The 23,463-nt window shown below is 43.0% G+C and overlaps 1 protein-coding gene across 12 annotated transcripts in view; it reads left to right on the top strand.

The window, feature by feature from the left end:
- The window catches only part of SMARCA2 (SWI/SNF related, matrix associated, actin dependent regulator of chromatin, subfamily a, member 2), a 169,836-nt gene that overhangs the window by 88,692 nt on the left and 57,681 nt on the right, over positions 1-23,463 (top strand). For all 12 annotated transcript variants that reach the window (XM_039544652.1, XM_039544656.1, XM_039544650.1 and 9 more), the window contains 4 exons: positions 3,319-3,485; positions 9,343-9,506; positions 12,822-13,049; positions 20,519-20,596. In XM_039544652.1, coding sequence (XP_039400586.1) covers positions 3,319-3,485; positions 9,343-9,506; positions 12,822-13,049; positions 20,519-20,596 — 637 coding nt within the window. The remainder of the gene's footprint in view (positions 1-3,318; positions 3,486-9,342; positions 9,507-12,821; positions 13,050-20,518; positions 20,597-23,463) is intronic.

Below are 23,463 nucleotides of genomic sequence, written 5' to 3'. Positions count from 1 at the left end.
ATGTTCAACTGCCGTGAACTGATCCAACCTATCTGGACTGAACGCTACTGTTCATACCCCCCTGTACCGAGCTCCTCATTATGACCGATTTAAAACCTGCAAGCTTCAAAACCTGTCCATGCTGCAGTGCCTAATACTCCTGAGGGATGGACATAGTAGATATCTCTTCTGCCTGAGGGAATTGCATATGCTGAGCAGATGCTTACACAGAAATCACGAGATGCGAGTTTGAAACCCCATCTTCTGCAACAATCCATGCATGTCTCCTCAGACCCTTAGGAAATGAGTTCCAGAACCCTACTAGTGGAGAAGCTAGGATCATCGAGTGTGCCATCGACCTGCTAGGCAGTGTCTCCTACTAGCACAGAGAAGAGGGCATCGAGGAATGTTTCAACATCAAAGTTGATCCCAACATTAATGTTGAAGCCAGAACGGACACCTCTGGTGTTGAATTCAGTCACAGAGGGGGCTGCTTTAAGCAGAAGCTTGAGAAGGAGTTCAGTATCCTCTCATAAGAGCAAACATTAAAGCCTTTGGGGAGGAGTCCACCAATCCTTGCCCAGTGTTGAGGGCTCGGGGAAGGAGCAGCTTGTGATGCAGCAAATACCACTGGTACCAGCGATGCAGTCCTCAGCCTTGACCCTAGCCTCATGGAGGGGATAGGACTGCAGCTGAATGATCTGTTTGGGAGGATGTTTGGGAGGTTGTTGTACTCCTCAGCTTTGCTATGGCTACATGCTAACTGCCATATCATGTTACATTGTCCCATGTTAGAAGTCATATTTGGCTAACATTCCTCCTCACAAAGCTCCCTCGTGACAGCAGAGAGACGCTTGGACATAATTAAGGAAGGTCAGTTAGTGTCAAGATGTCTTTGCAAGTGATGATGAAAATGTTGGACACTGGCCATTCTGATGATCATGTGCTGAACATTGTGATTCCATGAGTCGGGCATCATGAGAGAGGTGCGGGCCATGATTGAGGAGTTGCCTTTGGAGGGCTGACAGCTGTGAACTAGAGTAAATGGTGGCTTCTCTGTAAACTAAAGTCTTTAAATCAAGATTTGAGGACTTCGGTATCTCTGCCAGAGGTTATGGGTCTATAAGAAGAGTGGGTGGGAGAGGATCTGTGGCCTGTGATGTTCAGGAGGTCAGACTAGATGATCGTGATAGTCCCTTCTGGCCTTAGTCTATGAGAAGCCCTTTAATTGGGATAAGGTGGTGCTGAAATCACACTCCAAGTTCATCCCTAAGGTGGTCTTGGAAGTGCCACGTAAATAAATTGATTACTTTGCCAAAACAGCACTGAACAACGCATAGTTTGGACATCTCCAGAGCATTTCTCTGTTACCGCAATGGGGCCAAGTCTTTCAGGCTGTCTCCCCACTTCTCTGTGGCCATATCTGGTGCATCAAAAGGCTAAGTGATCTTGTTGCAGAAAATGAATCACACATATTTCCACCTGCTATCAACTGGCTTGTGAACCTTTCCCTCCACACATCAAGGTGCACACCATCAGGGCAAGAAGCAGCATCTTCCATCTGTTTCTTGAGATCTGCAAGGCAGCTACATGGAGCAACCCCCTAACTTTTAAACACTTGACACACAGCCAGGTTTCAAGACTGCACTTGATGCCAAATTTGGGAAAGCAATATTTTAGTCATTGTTCAGCTGATATACCTGGGGCCCACTTTCCTGAGGAGATACTGCTTTCCAGTTGGCTACAATGGGATCCACACTGAAACATACTTGAAGAATGAATGTTTACTTACCTTACCCTACCATAGCTGGTTCTTCGAGATGTAGTCAGTGTGGATCCCATGACCAACCCCCAATCCCTGCTTTTCAGTTTTCAACAATAGGGACTTTGGATTGCCAAAGAACTGAGGGAGGATGGCATCTTTATGCCCTCGTATGGAATCATGAGTCAGTACAGGGTGCATGTGTGGCTCTCAGACACTGCTATTCAAAAAACCTCCAGTTTTGCATGCATGAGGTGCGTGGGCTCCTACGGTAGGATCCATACCAAATAGTTGAAGAACCACAGTGGGCTAGGATAAGTAACTGTTCTTTATCCTAATACAAGGAGGATACTAATGTTTATGGCTGGCCTATCCCCAGTAGAGAAACAGACCCAGATCATGGTCTAGTACTGCCTAAGGGTTGGAGAGCTTATTTACATTTTCCACTTGACTCCCTCCCTGTCCCAAAAAGTATGTGTAATTCCTGCTTATACATTGAGTGACATTTGGCTTTTCCTGTCTTGCACAGTGGTTTCATCTGCCTCCTAAATAGATAGGAGCTGTGCAACAGGCCAATATGCAGGCCTCAAAAGACCTGGTTACTTGTGGTCTGCATTGCGGTCTTAATAAAGATGCAGATCCTAATGGCAAATTTTATTTTAAAGCTATATGGCACATTTAGAGGGGAGTTGTGTATCATTTTTGTCTATCATTTGGCTAAAAAAAGAACAGGAGTACTTGTGGCACCTTAGAGACTAACAAATTTATTTCAGCATAAGCTTTCGTGGGCTACAGCCCACTTCATCGGATGCATAGGATGGAACACACAGAGAGAGTTAGGTTCCCTACTTAGACTCTCACCCTCTTACTGATGTAGCTTAAACCCTTCTTATACAAACTCTGGATTCAGCCTGCTGAATCTGACTTGCAACTCACTTGCTGAGGGGCTTGACAAAAGGAGTCTAGTAATGAAAGGATGTTCAGGTTAAAGGAGTCTGCCCCCTTTTTTAACTTACACCTTCCTCAGCCCTTTTCCAGCTCCTCCAAGTGTAAATTACACCAGTTTGGACTTATGCTTGATTACACATTGGTATGTTGCTATTAGGATGACTAAGGGAGACATTACACATTGCCTGTGAATTTGACCTATGGCTGTAGGCTTGTCAATGACTGAAAGCAGATCCTGCAAGCACTTATTTACCTCTGAAACTATATTACCTACTCTAGAAATGTCTCTTGCTTGAAGAAAAATTAGTCAGAGCACTGGATTTATATAAAGGCCGATACTGGATCTGGGTGAAATTTTAATGAGCTTTGAATTTTTAAAAAAGGGAAACTTCTTTTTTTCCAAAAATTCACATAATTCTCCCCCTTCTTTTATTTTAAAACTAATGCTAGAAAACATATATTGGGATCCTTCAATAACAATTTTAGAGAGAGAAAAGTACTGTTAATTCTGCTTTGGCAGAATAAAGGAATCTCTCCAACTCAGCACCTGCCAGCATTATTAGAAAAACAGTTTTAGAAGTAGGCTTGCAAAGGTTTTTATTGTGTTGTTTTATTTTTCTCTTAAACAGAGCCGAGCTTTATCGGGCCTCAGGGAAGTTTGAACTACTTGATCGTATTCTACCAAAGTTGCGAGCCACTAATCACCGTGTGCTTCTCTTCTGTCAAATGACATCCCTCATGACCATTATGGAGGACTATTTTGCTTTTCGAAATTTCCTTTACCTTCGCCTTGACGGTAAGCTGAGAGAGGAAACAAAGCACAGACAATAAACTGGGAGGTGGTGTGATTCAAGGGATAGGGCACTGGACTGGGATTCAGGAGATTTGGGTTCTCTACCTGGCTCTGCTGCCATCTTGCTGTGTGACTTTGGGCAAATCATTTCACCACTCTGTGCTTCTTTTTCTCCTTCCATTCTTTTGTTTTATCTATTTGGCCTGTAAGCTAAAGGGCTTCAGTCTCGGGTAGTGCCTCTGCTCACAAACCTAGTAGTAAAATATTAAAATACTTAGTCTGTAGACACTCAAAATACTACACTTGGAACATATTTGAGGCCATTACCAGGATGCAGTTGATCTAGTGATCCATCAGGTCTGGTCTAATTCACTGTTTTTCAGATAAGATGTAAAATGAAGGTTTGCACCATTTGTCAGAAGTGAAGTCCCTGTGGCAATTTTCTTATGAGTAGGGGTGTTAACTACACTGTTCTGGCCAAATTCCAATTGAAGTAATTACTTTCTATCTACTTAAATTCCCATTCCTGTTTATTCACTGGGATGCTGTATTTTTGTGACAGGTAAAGTGATACCTAGATAACTTTAACTTACAGGAGAGTTGGGAAGGATAATTAGTTAATGTCTGTGAGTGTTTTATGATCCTTGAATGAAAGCTGTTACAGAAATGTAATGTAGTAGTATTAAAAGAGCATAAAACTAAAAATTGCCTGTTTTATCCCGCTCAGGGGATGAAATGCATAATAATCAACTTAGATTATTTAGAATTTGAAAGATGATTTCTTTGTCCAACAGCATATGACAATATTCAGGATGTTTAGAGTGATCTTCAACCTTCTGCAGCAGTAACAACCTCTGTCTATTACTAACAAGTTGAATGTTGGCTCTTGCTTGCTTCCAGTGTCAAATGTGACAATATTTAATGCAGTGTTGCAGCCATGTTTGGCCCAGGATTTAGAGAGTGGATGAGTGATGTGTAGTATCTTTTGTTCTTCTCACCATTCCAACAAATGATTACCTCACCCATTTTGTGTCTCTAATATTTAATGGAACAGTGTGTTCAGTCAAATAAAAGATAGCAATTATAGGGAAATATAACGAACAATGCCAACAATGCTCAAGTTACTTTTGGGTACTCACATTATCAAATTTTAAGTTGATTCAAAGCTTTTCATCCCTCAGGTGGGTTAAGTATTATTAATACCAAGCACTTCTTTAGTACTTTCCATCTAATGATACATTAATGAACATAGCCTCAAGATACCCTGCAGGGTAAGGGTATGTTGTACATATAGGGAAATTTAGGCACAAAAGTTGACTTGCCGAAAGCATCTCAGGAAATCTGGGGCAAAGCTGGGAACGATACTCAGTTCTGTGCTTTAACTACAGGACTATCCTTTCTCTATACAATTGACTTCAGTTTTACCTTTGACATAATAAAACCCAACAAAATACTGTGGCCATCCAAGACAGCAGACTTAGCTGTGACATTTTACATCACTGTATACTACTTACTTTAGAATTAATCCTTCCTTATGCTAGAATGTTGCTGAAAATACATACATGTGTAAGTACCACTTATTCCTGTCATTTTTCAGTGTGGTAGACAGCATATTAGATAGACAGGGTGGGAGAGGAAACATCTTTTATTACACCAACTTCTGTTGGTGAAAGAGACAAGCTTTAGAGCTACACAGAACTCTTCTTTAGCTCTGGGAACGGTGCTTACAGTGTCACAGCTAAATACAAGGTGGAACAGAAGGTTTAGCGCACACATTTTAAGGGACCTTTCAAGGTGAAATGGCCCGTTAACACCCCTGCAGTCATAGGACAAAAGAGAGGGGTTAGTGGGTTACAGACTGTTGTAATAAACCATAAATCCAGTGTCTTTATTAAGACCATGACTTTTAGTGTCTAGCAAAGTTATGAATGTAAGCTCCCACACTCATCTTTTGAAGGTATTGTGCAGGTTTCCTCTGAGGACAAGGACTCGGAGGTCAGATATGGAGTGATCGTGTTGGGAATAGTGTTCACCCGTGGGTGAAGGGGTGTTTTTGTCTTTTATCATTTTTCTGCGTGAGCACATTTGAAAGCGTAGTGATTGTTTGCTTTCACCCACATAGTTATTATTGGGGCATTTAGTACATTGGATGAGGTATACAGCATTTTGTGATAGGCACCACCCATAGCTACAGCATCCCCACCAGCAGTCATAAGAAAAAAGAGTCATCTGGCCGGACACCCACAGTGGATGGAACCACACACTTGATCATGACCTTGATTTTCATCGTGCGTGGGGGGATAGATGGGGGTGTGTGGCGGAATGTCTGTAATCCTTAGAGAACATCACATCCATTACAGTCTCTCCAGCACATACAAGATGACATTGCTTAAAGAAGACTCCACACCACAATTCACCCAGGATATCATCAAGTCCTTCCTCAGACAACTCCAAGAAACACTGTATAACCTCATCCCCCAGAACCGCCCCCCCCCCCCCCAAGGATCTTCACGTTCCCAAATAAGGGAACCCTGGCAGACCCATTACTAGGGCTCCATGTTTGTCATGGAGGTTGCGGAAGTCACGGATTCTGTGACTTTGCACAACCTCTGTGATTTCTGCGGGGTCCAGTGTGACTGACCTCAGAGCCGCCCAAGCAGCGGACGGTGCGGCTGGCTCTGGGGACTGCCTGAGCAGTGGTCCTGGGGTGGTCAGTGCAGCTGCAGCTGATGATACCCAGGTGGCCCGGGGCAGCAGTGCCCAAGTGGCTGGTGCAACCACTGCCAGCAGCTGGTGCCGCGGCTGCCCCACATTGCTCCCAGCAGCAGCCGCCCAGGATGCCTCCCCCCAGCCACCCAGCAGCAGCCGCCCAGGATGCCTCCCCCCAGCAGCGGCCCCTCCAGATGCCCACCCACCCTACCGCACCCCACCCCCAGCAGCGACCCCCTTAAAATTTAGTCAGGTATTTATAGTAAAAGTCATAGACCAGTCATGGCCTGTGAAATTTTGTGTATTGCCCGTGACCGGTCCATTACTTTTACTAAAAATACCCATAACTAAATTGTAGCCTTACCCTATATCTGGCCATGACATTCTTACTGAAGGAATATCTCATAGAAAGCCTTCTCAAAACACTCACCACACACCGGGCCAGCTTCCTCCAGGACACAACCAGCTTCCTCCAGAAACCTGGCAACATGAATAGCCTCCCTGAAAACACCTTCCTGGCCACTGTGGATATCATCTCCCTATACACCAGCATCCCCCACAATTACAGTGTCACGGAGTACTCACTCACCACAGGTGGCACTTCCTTCTGGCTGCTCTGGGGAATAGCTCTCTTTCAGGTCCAAGGCCTCCCGTTGTGGTCTCTCCCACGTTGTCCTCTCCCTTGCTCTGTGGGCACTATCTCACTCCAGGAGCAGCAACTTCCTCCCTATATCTTGGTCCTCCAGCCAGTTCACTATGGGTTTTTCTCTTCTGGATATAGTCTCACGGATCCATTGTCCAGGCACTGCCATTCTGTCAGTTGCTGATAGAGGAACCTGAGTCCATCCACCACTCCAGGTTCCAGCCCAACGACCATGCAACACACAGCCAAGGTCTGCTCAATCCCCAACCTTGCTACTCTCTCTGGGATGCTTCCTACTCACCTCCCATAGGCTTTTTTTCTTCACCCTTCTCTTTGCAGGGTATGCTCTTCCCTCAGGGCCAGGCTCACATTGGTAAACTCATCCATTTCATCCTCATGCATAACAATTTTACATTCAACAAACACTTTGTCCATGGGAACAGCTATGGGACTAGGATGGCTCCCCAGTATACCAACCTCTTAATGCACCACCTTGAGGAGGAATTTCTGGACAAATGCACCACGAAACATATGATATACCTGACACACATTGATGATATTTTCATCCTCTGGACAGACAACTGAAACTAATTCAGATTTCCACTACAACTTCAACATCCACCACCCATCCATCAAACTCTCTCTAGAACACTCCTGCACCAGCACCAGCTTTTTGGACACTACAATCAGCTGCAACAATGGAATCCTACAGACAGTTATATACAGGTATCCCATGGATCACCACATTTGCCATCACAAGATCCAGTAACCACCTGAAACACACCAAAAAATCTGTTATCTACAACCAAGCACGCACATCACAGAATATGCTCTGAGGAGGAAGTCTGGGATACACACCTTAATACACTTTCCCAAACAAGGACACTCCACCAGAGAAGTAGATCGTACAATGGAATGAGTCATCCAAATAGCCCAAAAGAACCTGCTTCAATACAGAAATATAACCTTCTCAGGCCGTACACCCCTAGTTGTCACCTACCACCCCACACCCATCTAGGGTATCATTAAACAGTTACAACTCATACCTGGTGGGGACCACATCCTGAAAGAAATCTTTCCTAAACTCCCTCTTCTGTCCTTCAAACAATCCCCCCAACTTTACCAAGCTTATCATCAGAAGCAAGCTCCCCAGACCAGGACTCACCAACTTAAAACGGCAACAGACCCTGCCAGAACAACAGATGCAGGACATAGAAACATATCTCCACTGCTATGATGATCAGTTCCCACCAAAACACACCTTTCAAGATCCCTGGTTCCTATACAACCTTATCACAACGCATGGTGTACCTCAGCCAGCGCAATAAATTCCCCCATAACAGCTGTGTGCGTGAAACCAGACAATCACTACGCTCTCAAATGAACTCTCACAAAAAAATGATAAAACACACAATCATCCATTGGCAGATGCTTCCCCAAAACTTTCTCTACAGCTGACCTCTCAGTCCTCATCTTCAAAGGAAAGCTCACAACACTTCCAAAAGACAAGCCTGGGAGCTTTAGTTCATAACTTTGCTAGACACTGAAAGTCATGGTCTTAATAAAGACACTAGATATATGGCTTATTACAAGAATCTGTAACATACTAAAACCCTTTTTTTCGGTCCTATGACTGTAGAGGTGTTAATTGTCCCATAGAATATGTTTTAACTAAAGTTAAACAATCTGTTCCACCTTGTGTTTAGCTATGTGTTTAAGTACCTTTTCCCAAACCTGAAGAAGAGCTCTGCGTGCTCAAAAGTGTGTTTCTTTCACCACCAGAAGTTGGTGCAATAAAAGATATTCCCACACTCACCTTGTCTCTGTTATTCATGTTGTTTAATAAGCTGTGTTTAATACTCATTGGGTTTAAGATTACAATGTTGTTATACACTCCAGTTTTCCTTCATTTTCAGTTTCATGGCAAAAAATTATTGCAGGCTGAAATATGGTTCAAAAGTAAATATCATCTTTCTCTCCTTCCCCTGCTCTTCCTGTATCACCTTCTTCACGTCCACGCTGTGTTTCTTAATGACAAATATTTTTGGTCAACAGTTTGTGACTTTACGAGGGACAGATTTTCTCCTCTTAATATGTGTGTATTGGATAACTAAATAAAAATCTCCTCCTCAATCTTTGGTTTCAAGCAATGTATAAAGAGTGTGGTGGAGGGAGGACAGCTAAACATATATGATTTTACATATGTATATTTATGTTTATCATAGCCATGAAACACTGGGTGATTGGTTGAAGCTTCCTTTTGAAATGTATAGTATAGTTAAATTCACTGTTCATTTGTGGAAACCTTTGTCCAGCAGCCTAGCACTTACACAGTTGGCCAAAGCGCACGTGCGCAGTAATGAGTCTACACGATGTGAAGTGCAGGTAGGCTGGCTGAGGACAAGTGAAGTGGTTTGCCTCCCACATGATTCCTCATCAACTTGTGTCTTTTGCAGCTTACTTCTGAACAAAACCTGTGTCATGGGATTTCTTTGCATATCTTTTCAGGTACAACAAAATCAGAGGATCGGGCTGCTCTGCTGAAGAAGTTCAATGAGCCTGGGTCACAGTACTTTATCTTCTTGTTGAGCACAAGAGCGGGAGGCCTGGGCCTGAATCTTCAGGCTGCTGACACTGTCATTATCTTTGACAGTGATTGGAATCCTCACCAGGTTATTTTTATTTACTTATCAATGATGCAGTGTACAAAGAGAATTGGAAATGCTTTGGGGGCTTCCTGATTTAATTTGGGAAATTTTATAGTGAAACAAATTGGCTCTGTACCTCCAAGTGCCACTTTGGTAAAGAATCAGTCACCAAACAACTTCTTGTAAATAATGATTTGTTTTAAAGCAGTAAAGTGATATGGTTTTTTCCATCTGCCATGAAGCCCACTCCTCCCCCCATGCCAGAGCTCTGTGGATTCTGTCTCCTACTCCCACAGTGTAGCTATCCTCATCCTCTTACTCAGGGAGCTAGTAAATTGTTCCCTTTGGAGCATATGAATCCTGGTCTTTTAAACAACTAGAAGTGTGGCAGTAGAATAGTACAAGGCATTCTCTCTCTCAAGAGGCTAATTGCAATACTTCCACAGCAATTTTGCAGTTTCATAATAAGGGTGGTGTGAAAGAGTCCTCTTATGTTTTCCTCCCAGATGGCGGGAGACTCTGGTCATGCCCAGTTATTTACTCCGGGTGGCTTATACACAGGCCCCAGTTCCTTATTTCTTGCAAGGGAGACCCTTCCCTTTGTGGACCTTCTTAAGTCCCTTCTCATAGGGGATCAAAAGGAAAGTTAAATGTCCAGCACACCGGAGAATAACTTCTTCCCAGAGCCCCTCAAAGGGGAAAAAAGGCCAGCAGTACCTTCTTACTTCAGAGGCTATCTGCATAGCAGTTTTTGAGAAGTCATTCTGGCTGGGCTGCTGAATCAGGCTCACTCTGTCAGGCTTTCCCTGGGAGCTCACCTCACTCCCCGTAGGGTCGGGGTGGAGATCTCCTCCTGGATGGGAGTTTTCCCATGGCTCCAGGAGTAGCTCCAGCAGTCTCCTGCTCAGGCTGATCTCTCTCCCCAGTTGACTGCAGTTTCCTCCTTTTTAAAGTCCGCCTCCCTACCATACACGATTGATGGGGCCAGAGCGGTGGGACTGGGCCTGTGTGCAGGGCCTATCTGGCACCTTCCTCATCAGGGTGGGGTTTATACACCCTGTCACAGGTGGCCATAGTAACTAGAGATGGGTAGTAGTGAGTACAGATAGAGGATGTTCAAACTAATACCTCGTGCTAGCCAAAAAAGCAAGTAGAAGCAAGTGTGTTCTGTGCTTGTCTCTTAGTGACACATTTTTTTAAAGTAGAGCTTGTATATGAATGGAATCGCAAGCCTATATACTTTCATAACATGTAGCTAGTCAAGTGCCCCATGCAGAACTAAGTGGAGGGATTCCTTGAGAGAGGCTGAAAAGATTTTGTTTATTTAAAACTTTAAAACAACACTGTCACAAATGCACAAAGATCAGGATGATCAGAGACCTCAAGATCCTGAATAGGAACTTGGAACAATTCACAGCTTGTGTGTGTTGGTTTGGAGAAGGGGTCTCAAACTCAGTTTACCTTAGGGCCAGTGCCAGTCCTCAAATCCTCCCAGCGGGCCAGTAATGTCACTGAAGATGGTGTTCAGAAAAGAAAACGTTTATATTGTATTTTTTATTTTGAATTTCTTATAAATAATAAAACTGTCATACAACTTCATACAATTCTTTGCCTGCCAGAGAGTTTTTAATGTTTGCCAGACACCTGGCAACACTTCCGTTCTGTCAGTTTGTTGATGTTTGGCCTCAGTGACTGAGCAGTTGAAACCTTCAGAATTGCAGCCAGGTGTACATCAAATAGTTGTGTTCGGTGTTTTGACCTGTTTGTATTCATTGTGGAAAAAAGTGATGCTGCCTCCTTGGCAGACTCTGCCCGGCGACTAGTGTCTCTGTCCCTCTCCCCCAACTAGTGGGAGCTGCGGGGGGCGGTGCCTGCAGCAGACACTGCCGGCAGCATGTCTGCATGGTAGGGTGACCAGACAGCAAGTGTGAAAAATCAGGGCAGGGGTTAGGGGTAATAGGTGCTTATATAAGACAAATCCCCAAATATCAGGACTGTCCCTATAAAATCGGGACATCTGGTCGCCCTACTGCATGTGTCTCTCCTCCGTGGACCGCACTGGGGTGGTTCTCGAGCTGCACATGGCCCGCGGGCTGGGACTTTGAGACCCCTGGTTTGGGGTTTCTGAAAGCAACGCAAAATGTACTGTATTCTGGTTTCACATTTCCATTGAGTTATTTGTGTGACATTTATAGTACAGATCACTGTATGTGCAGCAACCAGGTAGCAATATGTGCAAACGGTAAATATTATTTTGCTGGAGTGCCAAACAAACTGCTAAATTGTGAAGTAGCATTCAATTTCTGTTTTTCTCTTGGGGATAGAAGCAATATGTTAACTTTAATGAGGCATGTGCTAAAAGGAAGATACTAATAATATTTGTTAGAGCCAGGCATAGCACTTGTAGGAATGGAAGCTTCCACTGTCCTCTTTTTAACATCCTCTGTCTGTAAATGAATTGCATGAATGTGTTCATACTGTGACTTTATGTTCACTTTTATCTGCTGCTGGCTGCAAATATGCCTTTAATTCAAAACATTCTATTAATTGTAAAGTGCCCAGAGCAAAAAATGCCTAGGCAGGGCTTTGTGCTTGCAATCCCAAACATCTGGATTGAAACAGGCTGGTTTTAAAAAAAACTTTTAATCTTTATTTTAAGAGGCCTAGCTCATGTAAAAAACCACTACACTGTGATAGTACAATGCTTGCACTTTTAGATTAACTGCCCTCCATTAGTACTGTTTGTATCTGACTCCGCTGTAGTAAGATTATGACTTCTGGAAAGCTGATAGGATTGCAGTATCTTAATAGAGTTCTAAATAAATAAAATTAACCTCAAGCCTTGACCTGCTGTTTTCTCTCGGGGACTGGGACTAGTGAATAGAGCTGCCAATCAAAAGGCTGCTTTAGTTTTTAGTAGACATTTGTCAGCATCTCTAATCTGAGACCATGAAATTCATGTCACTTGAGTCCAAATTTAGACAATTTGAACCCACATTTCCAAAAGCAAAAGACTGGTGGCCTAAGCCACCACACTACTTTGGTCATCACTGTGTTTGTCTACTAGTGCCCATATTATTGTCTCAGCAATATTCTCTCTCTAAGATAGAACATTCCTGCCTGGATTTCACTCTCTCACCCTTCTGCACTCATTTTTGCACCCATAATTTGGGGCAGGTAGAGCGTTGTTCAGTTCAGGATTTTGGTTCAGACCCATTTCTACTAATGTATTTTATTCTCATAGACATTTTTAAAGATAGTAGTTTCCTCTGACAAGACAGCTCGTTTGCATAGCAGACAGACGCATTGTATATAACGCAGTGTATTTTTCTCAAACAGGATTTGCAGGCACAAGACAGAGCTCACCGAATAGGTCAGCAGAATGAGGTTCGAGTTCTGAGGCTGTGCACTGTTAACAGTGTGGAGGAGAAGATACTTGCTGCTGCCAAGTATAAACTGAATGTGGATCAGAAAGTTATTCAGGCCGGCATGTTCGATCAAAAATCTTCAAGCCATGAACGGAGGGCTTTTCTACAGGCTATATTGGAACATGAGGAAGAAAATGAGGTACTGTACTTGGAATTTTGTTTAAGTACTCAAAAGAGGGGAGAGGGTGTTTTAAAAGTAAATTGGCTAGAATGTAAGAATATGAGGCATATTCAAAGAAACCAGGCCCAGTTTGCGAATTTGGCTTCCAAGTGCTGCATTTGGATGGTCAAATTATCACATGGGTACCTATAATGCTAATCAGAGCACTTCAGTTCAGAATTAGATTGTAACTTACATTCCTTCCCCTCCTTCATGAAGATAGAGAAGTAGACATCCTATAACTATAGGCTACGCTTTTCAAATGTAGGTGTCTAAGGTGTCCATAGTTAAGTGCCTAAATAGCCTAATTTTCAAAAGTGCTGAGAACCAACAGCTTTTCATGTTCATGAATACAGGACCCTGCCTCTGCCCATAGCTGCTTCTGTTTTCTGTGTTCCTGAACAGAAGTAACAAACCCTACCTTCATGTGTTCCCAGGGTGAGCCAGCAGAATAGCTCTCCTCCTTTCTTCAGGACGCTAGAGTGTGATACTTTGTCATATTGAAGCTTCCATATTCCAGAGCATTTTGTAAATTTCCTTGTCAATATTGCCTCCACAAGGGCCAATGGGTTGCCACAAAAAGCTTCCACAACTTTACTTTTAATTGATAGAAGTGTAATAATAAATTAGAAGAAAGTTGCCTCTGCTCCCACCCCATACCCTTTTGAATTGTGACAACAGAGTGGAGGAAACCTTATTCCGCCCTTCCCTATAAGTAGGTTAGTAACCACTGCGCACACTAACAGAACTCTGTACAAATACTAGATCCGTGACACTTTTTGAAATAATTCCATTCTGCAGTGACTTCTTCACCACCAAAAAACAATAACAACCTCCTACATGGTCAGAGACTGTAGAGCTCTGAAAGCCTAAACTGTCCCTTTAAATATTCTTACTAGCTTCTGAGTATGGGTTGTACTTGAGTAAAGAGCATCTCCTATAGTCTTTACTTTCATTAACATGCAAGTATGGTTCTCCAGGAGGCCTCATGTTTTCTCAAAGGTCAGGGAAATTACTTCTTGAATAATTAGACTTTGTTTAATAAACTGTTATCAATGGTACATTGATTATATACCACTTGGAAAAAGCTAGTATGTCATTAAGCGGGAGTGGTTTTGTGGGGGTTGTCAACAAACTGATTACATAACAGATGTGAAAGGCGTTGCACACAATGACGTTGTTTTGATTAATAATCCTTTGTTTTCTTTTTTAACTCAACAGTGCAATTATAGTTTGGTTTAACTCACAGTGAAGTAACAATATAGTAGTCACCCAGTCAATAGCATCCACCAAAGACGCTAAAACTAATATGAGTAGAGTAGATTGAAATCAATAGAAATCTTATAGTAGGGGTTTGGGTTTGGCTGCATAGCTGGCGTTCCTGGATATGCTTCCTTTGACAGATGACCCTTGGAGCAACCAATTACATAAAAATCGCCTTCTTATTCATTAAGCACAGTTGTGTACATCTTTGTTCTAGGGTTGCTTGCAGTATCTCTGAGTCATTTTTTAAAATAACTAATTAATACTAGAAAATTACCGTCAACAATATCTTATTTTAAAAATGATCTACCTAATATGTTATTGTGTGAAGATACTATATATCATCTGTGTTTGCTACACTTACTTCCTTTTACTAACAGAAATTCTAGTAACTAGTAATCCACCACTGTGCAGATTACTGTCCATAAAGAGTCTAATTCTAAAGTCCTTATTAATTCTGAAATTTGAGACAAAAGTCAGTACGAGTTTTGTGTGTGTGTGTGTGTGCGCGTTAGCTTTTTAACCATCCCACAATACATACATTTTCTCATTATGATAACCTCTTGCATGTCATGTAACAGCAACTATTAACACGTACCTGCAACTGTTTATAATATTACTCAAAAAGCGGGTAAGCTTAATAGTAAAATTGAGGTTTGTAAAGTACTGTGGTAGGAAACCAGGTCTGATAGCACGGAGGCTAGAACTTCTTGGGCTCTGCTTATGTTGTGTTATAGACAGTATCGTGAGATGAATAAAGTCAGTCTTGCTGTGAGGTTGTATTCAGTTTCAGTCTTTACTGGTGTGTAATTTACTGTTTGAACCAATTGATCTAAAGCCAAAAGAGAGATGAAATTGTAAAGAAGTTCATTCACAAGACTATGCTTGGCTAGGTTATAGTTTTGATGGATTTTTTTAAATAATCTAGTTTATTGATGATGTAGTTACAGATATGAAGATTGCAAATGTGTTTCTAGAGTATTTTGTTGAGTTGTCTATAATCTCTAGAACATAACTGGGTAACCTGAAATCTTTATCAGAATTGTTCATTGACCACTCATGCCAAAGACTTCCCTCAAGTGAATTTTGTAAGATTATCCAACCTTCCCCTTTCTTAGGCTTTTTCTTGCTGCCTATGAATAAAAATCAGAGGGATAAAAATTGAATTGCAATTTCAGTTGAAATTATTTTTGTAGTGGATGTAATCTCACAAAATATTGTTTGGGCCCAGCACAATATCATTATGTTACGATTTGGCTTATGGAATGAGTTTGTCTTGCAGGATAAACTTTTAAAGGCCGCAACCATAGGAGGAAGGAGGCTGGAAAACAGTCACGTTCAGTTAGATAACTGCTATAGCAGTTGTCCATACAGACTTAAACTTAATGTGACTGTAGCCAAACATCTGATACATATGGGGGCATATCCTCAGCTGGTGTAAACTGTCATAGCTTCGTTAGCTTCAATAGAGCTATGACAATTTATACCAGCTGAGCATCTGCCTCATGGACTCTTTTTTTGCAAACTTACCTCCAAATATTCTTTTTGTTTTGTTTTGTTCTAAATTATTATTCCTTTTCTGTAAAGAAGTTCTGGTTGGTTCTGATTTTATTAATAATCACTTTGACCAGGGAACCTGCAGCTGTTAGGCATTAGTACTAAAAGAGTGAGGTACACACCAGCTGCCCAGTCCCTCAGGGATAAGAGTCTGGCACATAAACAGAAATCTTAGACAAATGCAGTTAGCGTGCATACACACTGTAAAATGTGTCAGCAAGCTTTAGAAAAAGAACTGAATGAGAAGTAGTTACCTGAGTCCATAATGAAGATATGTATGTTATCATAATGAAAAAAAATACTTGTTTTAATTGAATGAATAGTTCAGATGAATTCACAATTAATAAGGAAGGTGGAGTGGGGGGCAGAACAGTAAATTGTCTTTCCCTGTATTAACATAATTAAGAAGGAAAATGATAATCTGATGTAACAAAGTATAGTCTGTCCCTTTTAAAGAATAAGAGGGTCAGGACTAATCCATCCTATTCCATGACATGGCCCCTGTAAGGAATAGGTGTTTAAGGGAGCAACAGACAAGCTGTTGAATAGTGGTTAGGTGGTGATCAAGGAGCTACCTCCTGGACATGATAAAAACCCAGCTGGTAGTTGACTCTGGGGGAGAGAGAAGAGAGGCTCCATGAAGCAGAGCTGGAACCTGAGTAATGTGGGCTGGGGAAGCTGGCTTGAAACACTGTACAGCCCCAGAAGGGATATTTTAATGAGGGAGGAGGGTTTGGGCCCCAGGGGTCAAAGGAAACTGTATATTTATAAAGTCTCAGTGAATCGGACCCTAGGAAAGGAAATACTAGTTTAAACGCTTTTGGCTGTGAACAAGTAATTTGGGAACAGCAAGAGGAGGCTGAGGTTGCCATGCCTGCAGGGCTATGCTGTGCTATGAGAAGGCATGCTCAGTGGATGCCGTCCTGCCACACTGTTATTGTAATATCTGGAAAATGTACAGGGAATGGATGTTTTAATAAGAGCCCAAACTACAGTCCAATACTTAACAGTAGTGGTTGTGTAAGTACTTAGAACAGTGGTTTTCAACCTGTGGTCAGCGGATCCCTGGGGGTCCGCAGACTATCTCTAAGGTGCCTGTGAAAGGTGACTTTTATGAAAATAAAGTTTTAGATTCCAGAAAAGACATTCCATTTTTCTAATCAATCAAAAGTATCTGAATACCCCCACCTACAGGTCAAAACCCAGAAGTGTTGTCATTACCATAGAAGCCCCCAATGTAGTGCCCTTTCTCATGCTGTGTCAAACACTATGCCAGGCATGCACAACATATATAGTTAAATTCTGTCGAGTCAGTTTTCAGTCTGAGACTTCTATGGTAGGGGCTGTGGACCACAGGTTGAATTTCCAAAGGGTCTGCACCTCCAGCTGAAATTTCTTTAGGGGTCCACAAATGAAAAAAGATTGAAAACCACTGATTTAGAAAATAACATTTGGGTAGGACATCGACTTTAACTTTTTCTCTTTTTAGTCTGGTACTGAATGTTTCCTTATGAGTACAAATCTCAAACCCCCCCAAAGTCAATATCATGGCATAATGAATTGGCTTACGTCATAACAAGTGTTAAACTTCCTGCATTTCTCAGTCAGTGTGTAATATTTTTAAAATATTGACCTTAACTATATTTAATCAAATTTTCAAAAGGACCATTCCCAAAATGCTACCATAAAATATATTGAGCGAACATAAGGTTGTATCATTAGACACTCAAAAGTCAGGAAATGCTGAAGTTTATGTACACAGCTTAAATTCTGCCACTTGTGCATATTCACATAAGTACAGACTTGAATTATATGATCACACACTGTTTCTCAAATTTTACTACATATATTCATACAACAACTTCCATGGTCTGAAATACATTAAACTCAGTGGCACTCCTCCCAGGCATAAAATTACACACAGTGTTGGCAAGACTGGGGCCTAGCTGAGATGTAGTCTGGGAATTCCTAGCAATAAGTCATTGAAAATCTTATCCTTGGAAAACTTCCACCAAAATGTAGCATATGTTGTTTAAGTACCATTTACTGTATACTTCTCTTATAAATCACTTTCATGGATTCTCTTTCTGTCATACACAGAATCTACCTAAACCATCTTGTAGTTCTGTATATCTGTAGACATTGGGGGGGAAGAGGGGAGGGGGAGGACTACAATTAAATTAAACAAAACTTTGAGAAATAGTATGTCATTGTAGAATTCAGAACTATTGTGACATATACACATGGAAGCAGAGTTAAGGTTTGTCTTTGGTCGATCCTGAGTTTTTGAGTGCTTAACTATGCAACTTTATAGTTATCTTAACATAAGGCTTTGTTTGTGTGTATGGTTTGGGTTTTTTGTTTTGTGATTTTTCTTTTTCCAACTCTCAAACCTCTCTTCTCTCCCCCTTCCTCTGCCACCCAAATTGCTCAGACTTTGCACTAACAGTTCCCTTTGTGCAGAGAATAAGCATGGAGAACTTCAGACCAAACGATGAAAGTTTTGGAAAGTTATGAGTGACTGAAACTGAGCTGAGAATGGAAGCTACTGGGCAACATGCACTGCACTGGTCACCATATCTCCCATTGTAACTACCTGGAAACATTTAATTAAAAAAAGACAATCTATTTCCTATTTCAGCTGAGACTGCCCCCCTCCCAAAAAAAGACTTATATAGATGATAGTTAACACCAGAACCATTTTGTCTTGCAGATATGGATTTGAAGACTTAATAAAATGCAAATACCAAGTAATTTCTTAATGTATATGAGTGACCTAATTCATATTCCCAGAGCTAAGCACACAGCATCTATATGTGGGACCCTTTATCAGTTGCAGTAGTAGCACTGTGATCCATGTGTGTGGTAATTTTCTATTAATGGTATCCCTAAATTTACCACCACAGCTATTTTGTATTTTAATTGCCCTTCACTTCTGTGGTCTTATTCAGTACAGTGTAGGGCTCACATCACTGCTGATTTAAAGAAGATAAATTTGAGGGATGTGGATATATTATGGCAGAAGGGATGCATTTATTGCATCTTAACACTTCCTTGCTTATGGAGGTAGTTTCCATGGGCAGTGGTGCTTTTAGGTTCCTATTTTGTGCCTAGAACAGGGGTCGTCAACCTTCAGCATGCGGCCCATCAGGGTAATCTGCTGGGGGAGCGTAAGACATTTTGTCTATGTTGATCATCTGCAGGCACGCGCCCTGCCCTTCCTTCCCTCCCCCCCACCCCCCCAGCTCCCAGTGGCTGCAGTTTGCCGTTCCCAGCCAGTGGGAGCTGCAGGAAGTGTCTTAAAGCTGTTTAAGGTCACAGATCGGAATCAAACAGTATTTCATAGCTTCATTTTCCAATCTGTGACATTGTAGGCAAAACTAACATTCAATACAAGTGTGTTTATCTATGCTAGTGTCCTTGTTCTGGATGTTGCAGATGGAAACTGTGACTGGAAGGGTTGTTGCTAAATGTGCAATTTTTGATAGCAATGCCATTGGATTAAATACTGGCATTTCCAAGGTCCGGGAAGGAAACTGAACCTGCTTCCTGTTGAAGGAACTCTGCAGTTGTTACCAGCTCAGTCATGAAAGTGCATAAGGTGTAAACATACTTTTTTATTTTATCTTTAAACATACCACTTTTGAAAGCTACCATGTTGAAAGCTCTTGAGAATGACGTCGTTTCTTTGGAGAACAGGTATAGCAGGGGAAGTGCAAGCTTCATTCACAGTGTTCTGCGAATGTTCTACCAGTTTGACTCTGAGGAGCCATCTTCATCTGTAAGAGGGTAGTTTGGGCTCCAAGCCTGTTCAGTCTGTGGCCTCTCCTCTGAGACTGCTATTAAGGTTGCCAGTTCTGATGTGGAGACTTGTCAGCCAGTAAGTGGACTTAGAACACCAACACCTTTCACAACAATAAATACATTTAGAGAGAGAACTGAGCACTGTAGAGCCTGATCATGCTGAACGTGGATGTTGTGACTGTACAGAAGTAGAACGTGTTGAATGGAATACTAGATTCTAGATTTATTTTACCAGTGAACAGTGTTTGGGTTTGTATGTTTCTATAAAGGAACTTCTTTGTCAAGTAGCAGAAGGCAAAACTTTAAGTTAGAACTTGTGATGGGGCATTGGATTAAAGAAATAAAGCTTGGCCAGTTCCTTTTTCTGTGATTAGCAATACTGTTGTGTTAGGATTCTCCTCCTTCAGCCTTGATAAGGCAGCAAAGAGAGCATGGGAGAGAAGTGACATCTCTGGGGAGTCCATGAAGAGAATATTGTACATTAGCAAAAGGGAAATATGTACATTAACTGAAAAAACAAGCTGTGCCTGTGACCCAGGAAAACCACAAACCAAAATTTCCTGGTTGCACGTTTGCTCATTTCTTCATACTACACTTATGAAGGTGGTAATAAGTCCCACTTGCGTCTTTAATGAAGTCAAGCCTCGGTTTCCTCAGAGTGGCCTATCAGCTAGAGGCTTTCAGTTTTAGTTTTAATTTGAGTGTTTCCCATGTGTCATCCTTGGGGAGAAGGAAGGTCACGGCAGCGCTGACCTGGTAAGAACAGATGCGTCAGAGCAGCCACTGCTTTGCATGTCCATAAATCTTTTTCTCTCTGTCACTAGGAAGAAGATGAAGTTCCTGATGATGAGACTCTGAATCAGATGATTGCGCGACGTGAAGAGGAATTTGATCTCTTCATGGTAAGGGCACTCTGACAATAAGTAGTACAGCTTCTTCTGTAGTCCTTTCCTGTTAACACTTTCTTGCTAGAGCTGCTACTCTCTTGGGATTCAAACTATAGAATGGTATTTTGAGAGAGGGAGGAGCATTTACTTATTTTGCTCCCTATTTGAAAGAGAATGTAATCTCCATTGAAAAGGGAGCAGCTTCACTGGATGACTAAAAAGGGGTAAGTCCTGAAGAGTGGTAAGGTGAAGTAGTGTCCACTGCATTCTAACTCACACACTATAGGGAAAAGAGGATTCAGAGTTGCCTTGGAAGAATTCAGACAGCGCATATCAGCTTGTCACTATTTCTGGCTCTGATTTTTTGACATTATTCATTTTTAAATGGCTCTACTCATGCTGTGGTCTACTGGGTTTCTGCCAAGGGCAAATACAATAGTTTAACCAGTGGTATGTTAGGAGCTTATGGTGGTGCTCTTTTCTTCTATCATTAGTTGGGGTTGCCACAGAGTGATGTCAAGGGTCCAGTTTGCCTTGTCTGCACTGAGAAAGTTTAGCAATTCTTTAAGCAGGACTAGATAATACAGAGGTACAAATGCCAGCATTTGGTCTACATTAGCACTTCCATCATTGTTAGTAGCAGGGAAGCTGTGCTGCTGGGAGAATTGCTAAGAAGTCTGCCTATGCACAGCTATTGGATTTGCCATTTTGTGAGCATCCAAGGCAGGGATTGCTGAAGGGAGCCTCCACACCTTCACACGCAAGGGCATATCACAATCCTAGACCCTGTGTTCATGCAGCCCCTGGAGCACACACCCAAAAGGGGGAAGTGTGGAGGTGAAATCATTGCACTCTGCCCCGCCTGTACTGGGGGAGCGAGCAGGCCACTGCATTTTCTAAGATGATGACAGACAGAGACACACATATCCGGAAAGCTGGGAGGGACTGTAGTAGCTTGAGAGACAATCCCTGGGGTAGTACAGCTGCACACCACCTCTTGCTCAGGGATGTGCCTTAAAGCAATGTACAAAGTGTGAATTGTCACTTGTACCAAACTTCAGATGGCAGAGGCAACATTTCCCCCATGTGGCAATGCATCATATTGCTATTAAACTGCCAGCCCAGCCCTTCTATGCTCTACTGAACGTTGCCTGAGGGTATGGCTACACTTGAGAGTTGCAGCGCTGGGAGTTACAGCGCTGGTCGTACAGCTGTGTAGGGCAAGCGCTGGTGTGTGGCCACACTCACAGCTACCAGCGCTGCAGTGTGGCCACATTTGCAGCATTTGCAGCGCTGTTGGGAGTGATGCATTATGGGCAGCTATCCCAGCGTTCAAGTGGCAGCAACATGCTTTTCAAAAGAGGGGGGTGGGGTCAGGGGCGGCTCTACAAAGTAGGCTGCCCCAAGCAGCGCGGAGCGCTGCGCCGCCCTTCCCCAGTCCCGCGGCGGGTCCCCTCTTCCCGTGGCTCCGGCATCCTGGGGAGGGCGGCATTTGGCTCCGGTGGAGCTCCCGCCGGCATGCCTGCGGCAGGTCCACCGGAGCCCGGGACGAGCGGACCTGCCGCAGTCATGCCTGCGGGAGCTCAACCGGAGCCGCGGGAAGACGGGACCCGCCGCAGGCATGACTGCGGCAGGTCCGCTCGTCCCGGGCTCTGGTGGACCTGCCGCAGGCATGCCGGCGGGAGCTCCACCGGAGCCAAATGACGCCCTCCCCAGGATGCCGCCCCAAGCGGGCGCTTGGCCCGCTGGTGCCTAGAGCCGCCCCTGGGTGGGGTGGAGTGTCACAGGGAGCGGGGGGGGGGGAGAGAGAGAGAGAGTGGATTTTTGGAGCCGACACTGTGTATCAGCTCCCTGCCTTGCAAAATCAGAAAATTTTCCCGACCCCTTACTCTTAATTGCAAACAGCCTGCAGACCAGATAAGCAGCTGCTCCAACAGACTCCCTTTCTCTCCCTCCCTCCCCCCCCCCACTGTTTTTCTCGTCAAGCAAATACTCTTCCCCGTGCCTGCCTCATTCACAGCAAGGTAGTGGGTTTATCTCATTTGATTGTTCAATCAGTTACAGATTGATCACGGCAAAAAGGAGCTGTGTTTGTTTTTTAGATAAGCAGCTCCTGGAGCCCCGAGTTCACAACAAAACAAAGAGAGGCAGCATAACAAAACAAAGGGAGTAATTTAGTTAAAAGCATTCTGGGATATATCCTTATACCCTGGAGGCCAATAACAGCGCTGGTATGTGGCCACACTTAACGACCAGCGCTGCAGCACCAGCGCTGCAATGCTTATTCCCCAAGCAGACCCAGGTGTACGGCCAGCGCTGCAGCCAGGGAGTTGCAGCGCTGGATGTGCCCTGCAGGTGTGGACAGTTACTAATAGCAGCACTGGAAAGCCTCCACCAGTGCTGCAAATCTCAAGTGTAGCCATACCCAGAGAATCATTTAAGACTTGAAAGAAGTGATATATGTGAGAATGGGTCTGTTCAGGAGTTCTCTGTCATTTAAATATTCCCACAATAGGAGTCAGGTGTGAAGAGTCTGGCAGGCCAGGAACCAAGAGGAGAATGTTTGATTTGCCAGCACTGCTAGTCAAGTTTATAGTTACATAACATGGTAGTAAACTAAATGGCTCCTTCCCGCTCTCCATCACAAATACACATTTTTGTATACCTGGTGCAATTTCCTGCTGCTCCTGTTGTGTTCAAGCTGAGTAGTTGACTTTACAAGATATATGGTGATTGATGTGGGTACTGTTGTATCAGAGATAAAGACTGAAATTTAAATATCTATTTTTCACTGTGCAACACAAGCAGATTTGTTCTCTGAAACAGCTTCTTAATTCCAGCAGCCCAGAAGGAAGGAGCCAGAATGCAGGTTGAACCTCATT

This window comes from Mauremys reevesii, linkage group 6, assembly GCF_016161935.1.
Source record: "Mauremys reevesii isolate NIE-2019 linkage group 6, ASM1616193v1, whole genome shotgun sequence".
NCBI lineage: Eukaryota > Metazoa > Chordata > Testudines > Geoemydidae > Mauremys > Mauremys reevesii.
The sequence above is the reverse complement of the archived record's forward strand: the minus strand, read 5'-3'. Positions and strand labels throughout refer to the sequence as shown.